At 40.3% G+C, this 6,000-nt stretch overlaps 1 protein-coding gene across 2 annotated transcripts in view; it reads right to left on the bottom strand.

Moving 5' to 3' along the window:
• Positions 1–360: 360 nt before the first annotated feature.
• The window catches only part of PTPRO (protein tyrosine phosphatase receptor type O), a 259,244-nt gene continuing 253,604 nt past the window's right edge, over positions 361–6,000 (bottom strand). Inside the window, exons 25-26 of one of the 2 annotated variants that reach the window (XM_070370040.1) lie at positions 3,394–3,513; positions 361–1,006 (exon numbers count right to left, since the gene is read on the bottom strand). In XM_070370040.1, the coding sequence (XP_070226141.1) occupies positions 3,409–3,513 (105 nt within the window). In that variant the 3' untranslated portion in view covers positions 361–1,006; positions 3,394–3,408. The other variant, XM_005907447.2, reaches the window with a different exon arrangement.

Genomic DNA, 6,000 nt, shown 5'->3' with positions numbered 1-6,000 from the left:
TTACAATTTTAGGAGCACTGGTGTACCAAGGGAGTACAGAGTGATGGCTGTGAAAACCCTTGAACGAAGGATCTGATAAAGCAGCTGGTGTGAGTTTTCTCCGAATCTTCCCTCTATCTCTGGATACTTCATCTTCTCTTTTGGGAAAATTGATCTGGGACTATTTGATCCTTACCAAGAAGGGGTACTCAAGACAATCATAAAATATTTACAAAGCGCTTTAAGTTTCAGGGAAGTAAAGTTCCAGTCTGTGAGCATGGGAAATGCACTAATACCAGCAGGTGTCTTATCAGTTCACCCCAGGGTGCACACTTCACTCCTGACCTGTCTGTGTGCGAACACCTAAGGAAGTCACACATAAACACTTGGCACTTTTCTTTAGTTCCTGGGAATGGAGCAATACATTATTAACATGTCCAAGAAGGGATCTCAGGTGTGGGAGTGAGAAGAGAAGGAGGGGGCAATGGGGAGGTGAGAAGGGGAAGGAGGGGAGTGCAAGTCAAAACTGATAACACCCAGAGAACCAAGCTGTTAACCTGCAGGGTCTGGACCACCTCTGCCCATTCCCCCCGTGATGCCAACCCGAGACTCTCTGGCCAGGTCTTGCAGAGGATTGTGCCAAGCTTCGTTATGGCCAGGCATTCTCAGTGACAAGAGACAGTGGGGTGCAGAGCTGTTCCCTTGGCATCCTTCACCAGCGCTAAGGTCACTGATCACATATGAAACTGATGTCACGTGCATGGCTTCCTGAAGGGTCTCAGGATAGGGGAGAGCCAGGGCGAGGGAAGGATACACAGATGGGGGACACAGCCTCCTGAAACGCACACAGGACAGTTCAGGACAGCCGGGGCGAGGCAGCCAGTTTGTGTTTACTTTCAACTCAAAGTGTTTTCCTTTGTGAATCATCACCTCTTCCTTCTCAGGAAAGCGACACAAAGTAACAGGCTTCGGGATACCATCTGTGTCCATTTTGACAGCAGTTCATGTCACAAGACACCATCATGTACTGTAATTATACAAAATGCAAAGAATAAAGTGTTGCTAGTTACACAGGTTAAAATGAAACTGACAGCCCAAAGGAACACAAAACAGAAAGAGATCTCTGTCGGAATCCAGAGAGACGCTTGACAATATTATCCCCCCAAAAAATGTAGCCAAATCATTGTCCTAGCATGCTGCAGTTCATTGCCACAACTTTATAAATTCCCAGCTCTTTGGAGGAAAGTGCGTGTTTATAGCTTGCAAAGAAATAGCTTTTACATGTATGCAGGTCAACAGAAAGAAGAATGCAAACTCTAGGCACCAAGACTGCCCAGATAGCAACGGAGTCTAAAGAGTCAGACCTCACAGAGTCTTCTGAATCAGATCTAGTTTGTTGAAAAAGAATCTGAACAGTGATATTAGTCCAAGAGGGCCAAGGAAGAAACACTGAAGTGTTAATCAGGAAAAAATAAAAAATAAAAAACTAGAACAATTAAGACTTAAATATTTTTTCTACTCTACTTTGAAGATGAATTACAGCTTTTCATATCTGGAAAAGATATGCGCTTGGTCCGTGGGGAGAATCCCTTTTTCTACCTCCATCTACCTCCCCGATCCTAATCAATAGCCTGTGTTGGAGTACAGATATGATTGGTTCAACTTCCTTGAAGCAGAAGTGCTATTTCTTCATGTGTGGCCATGCCTCTTTTTAACAATGAGGTATCATGTGACACTAACAATATCTGTTCCTTCTTGGGCTATGAATTTGATCAACAGTGCGGGCAGAAAACAAGGTAATGTTCTGATAAAATCACACAGGTACAAAAATTATTGCACTTAAAAACAACAACAAAAAACTCAGCCCAACCAGTAAAGGGCCAGTGAAACTCTTGGAAGTGTTGTGCTGCCTGCCCTCTGCAGAGCATCTGGACCTTTCTGGTATTTGGTCGAATTTGGTCCATTATTGAATGTCCAGAAGTGAAAGAGTCCAAAAGACACAGTAGGCTCTTTAAGGCTAAGTCTTCCCGGTGCTCATACGAGATAAATTATCTCCTTGGCCACATACTACAAAGTGGGGCTCTTTTTTAGCGAATGGCTAGTAAAGCCCCCCTAAAAAACTCTGGGAGCAAAGGGGACGGGTACACATCATGTTCTGTCCTGTGAATGAGAGAGAGAGAGAAAAAAAGAGAGAGAGAGAGAGAGATGGTAAGTAGCCTGGGAGAGTAAAGCCACTCATCAGCAACCCTGTGGCTGGAAGTGCTTTGATCACTTCCTGACTCCATCCTAATTCTCATTACACTCAACCCCACAGCCCATGAGGATGTGGGCTTACCTGTGCATCTTTCTCTGTGTAAGTCCTCCTTTCTATGGCTCTGAAAGCCTTTCTCTCTACTTGCAAATTTGCCTCTGTCTGTCTTCCCATGGAGAGGAGCCTAGTGGGCTACAGTCCATGAGGTCTCAAAGAGTCCTGCAGTCGTGTCTGAAGCGACTTAGGACACACACATGCCTTCTCTTATTCTTCATCCTTCCTGCTTCCTCGTGCTTCCTGTCTCTCTTTGTTGATGGATGTAAAGGACCAATGCTAATCCTATCCTGGTACCCACTGGTCCATACCCTTTCATGTTTCCACAAGGCACCCCTCTCCTTTCTCTCCCTGTCAGTGGTGTCCCCAATACCAATATATTCAGACACATGCCATGCTCTGTTTACCCAATTGAATTACAAGATTATTTGTTACTTTAGGCACAATTATCTGCACCTCCAAAATCTGATCTATGGAGAATGTGAGAACAAGGCATTGACTGTGGTATAATTTTTTCAGGATGTCCTCAAGTAACTGCTCATATAATAGATGAAATCAAGGCATTTCCAAACTCCGATAACCTGAGACTATTGTCAATATTGTTTTTCTTTTTTGGGAGTGTTGACTTCAGCTCATATTTTCTTTGTAACTCTTTCTATGGCACTTGTAGTCAACAAAATATTTGCATAAAGTATCTAGACAAGTAGTGATGGTGGTTTAATCGCTAAGTCATTTCTGACTCTTTTGTGATCCCATGCCCCTCTGTCCATGGGATTTTTCCAGGCAAGAATACTGGAGTGGGTTGCAAATAGGGTTGGATGGTAATGTCCTGACTGGATCCTGCAGGCACAGATTCAATATGAGTAATTTAAGGTTCAGGCAGGAGGGAATGGAGGTCAAATCTTTATGAGCTGCTGAAGCTCCTGCATACCACACTCACCAACCAAAGCACACTGAAGCTCTAAGATCTGCTACTGTGTCTCTCCCTATGGCCAGCTCTGTGGGGGCAGAGTCAGTGCAAATAGCTGCTGCCATCTTTGCTTTATCCCATCATATCCTCTCTCACTGTTCTAAGACAGGGTGCCCATGATGGGGTCTTCTCTACTTACTGTTGGGATTCTGAGCTAGGAATTGCTGACATTCTCATAGATGACGTCACTGATACAGAACTGCTGCTTCTTCTTCATCCACATCAGTTGCACACACTGATGGATAAAAATGTACTGCTCCTGGAGCGAAAGATAAAGATGTTTTAAAGCAAGGTGTCTTATGCAACGACTTCCCTGGAGGCCAGTGGTTAAGATTCTGTGCTTCAGCTGCAGGGGGCATGGGTTCAATCCCTGGTTAGGGAACTGAGATTCCACATACCATATGGCATGGCCAAAAATAAGAAAAGATATGTTTGTGCAAAAATATAATATGTTAATACTATGGGAGTATTAAATACTATGACGAATGTCAAAGGAAACAATCTTCATTATTTGTAAAACACAATTTCAAAACTAGAAGATCCAAGAGAATCAACTGTAAAAATATTTTATTTAATAATAGGATTTAGACTATCACTACTTAATGCTAAAGGCAATGAATATTCAATCAGTAAATCAAGGGCTTTTTCAAAAAAATTGTACATTGCCTCATAATACACTGAAGTAAATTCCAGGAAACTTAATAAATTAAGCCATAAAAATATAAAGGCATATATAGATTAATTCTTCTCTGATTACTTTAAGGAAGGGCTTTCTAAATTTTTTTTGGCCATGCCATGCCCCATATGGGATCTTAGTTCCTGGACTAGGGATCAAACCCACACCCCCTGCATCAGAAGCACAGAGTCTTAACCACTGGCTTGCTAGGGAGGCCCCTGGGCTTTCTAAACTTAAAACAACGAAATAAATTAGAACAAAGATGTCAAACTGTTGTATGTAAAAAGCAGAAAAAAGAATAAAATAAAGGGCAAACTAGAAACTAAGAGGGAAAAATACTTTCAAGAATTATGACAAATGTCAATACCTTTATCTTTGTTTAAAATTCATCCACATCAGTAACACACACACTTAAATTGGCAAACAAATAAAATATACTAATCACTAGACCAAATATTCCTGAAAGGCAGGGACTGGGTGTTTTTTATTCCTAATACCCAGCACATTGTTTGTACTTACTAAATGTTTTTTGAAGTAAACTGAGAAAATATTAAAACATGTACAAAAAAATGGCCAAGTAATAAAAAAAATTGTAAACTAAAACAATTATTTTTTTTTAATCTACAAAGTGAGTAAAGTTAAACAAAAAGTAGCATTCAATGATGATTTGAATTTGTTGAAGCAGCCATTTTTAACCAGTTGGTGGAGGTACAATTAATAAATTGCTAATAAATGACGTTGTGTGGATGGATAGAAGAAAGTAGGAAGGAGTACAATTTAATGTCATAGAAAAAGGAGAATGTTTTGCATAAGCAAAGATATATCTAAAGTGAGGGAGTATTTAGTCTCTAAAATGAGATTTATAGAGTTTTAGGCAATTTGGGATGATACATGTAGCAAAATATTCAGTGAAAAATCAGAATGTAAAATTATGATATGTGTATACCGCATATGAGTACAATTATGTGAACATTATACTTGACCAAGGCCGAGACATTGTTATTGCTGTTGTTCAGTTGCTAAGTCATGTCTGACTCTTTGTGACCCCATGGACTGCAGCATTGCCAGTCTTCCCTGCCCTTCACTATCTCCCAGAGTTTGCTCAGATTCATGTTCATTGAGTCAGTGATGCTATCTAACCATCTCATCTGCCACCCCCTTCTCCTGCCTTTAATCTTTCCGAATACCAAAATGCTGACAGTAGCTATCTTTATCCCATTTCCTTTTCCTTATTTCTCAGACTTTCTCTCTAAGTAATACCATTAAAAATAATCTTTAAATAAGAACCAGTTAAAATATCCACAGGATTTTAAGGAGTCTTTTGTTTGACAACTTCATACACACGATAAGGTTAAAGACTTTAGACTTCCCTGGCTTTGACTCACATGTATTTTTTTTCTTTTTTAAATTGGGGGAAAATATCTTCCCTTATTTCATGACAATATCACATCAGTAACTGAACTTCCCTTTCTCATTATGACATATCCCTCCATGGTCTCTGGTGTTTAGTCAAGCACAGGGCATTGATAAGGGCAGAGAGTGCCTGGTTTCTCAACCCATAATGACGCAGTGGTGAAACTTTGTGTCAAAAATAAATAAATAAATAAAGTACTTAGGCCACAGGAAAAGTAAACAAAAGACTATTAACAGACACATATCTGAGAGTTCAGGAGAAATCTAAGCTGCCGATCAGGAGGCCTGGAGGCTCAAAGCAAGGCCCTACCTAGCCCACCTTCAGAGAAAGTCTGTGAGAGGAAAATGAAAGAAAACCTTTGATGAAAACAGAAGATAGCTCAGAAGAGGTGAAGGCCATCCACACTTTATAGTTTCAAAGCACTTATCTTGATGGTATCAGTTCATCTGATGCATACTTTACAACAAACAATTCGTGAACGTCGTCCTTTGCATTTTATAGATGAGAAATGGGAACTTCAAAAAACATTAAAAAAAATTTTTTTTTAAACTTTTTAAACTACAATCCATGGGGTCACAAAGAGTTGGACATGACTGAACGACAGAGCACATAACTGATTTATGTGTGCTGATTCGCTTCAGTTGTGTCCAACTCTT

This window comes from Bos mutus, chromosome 5 (assembly GCF_027580195.1).
Source record: "Bos mutus isolate GX-2022 chromosome 5, NWIPB_WYAK_1.1, whole genome shotgun sequence".
Lineage (NCBI taxonomy): Eukaryota > Metazoa > Chordata > Mammalia > Artiodactyla > Bovidae > Bos > Bos mutus.
The sequence above is the reverse complement of the archived record's forward strand: the minus strand, read 5'-3'. Positions and strand labels throughout refer to the sequence as shown.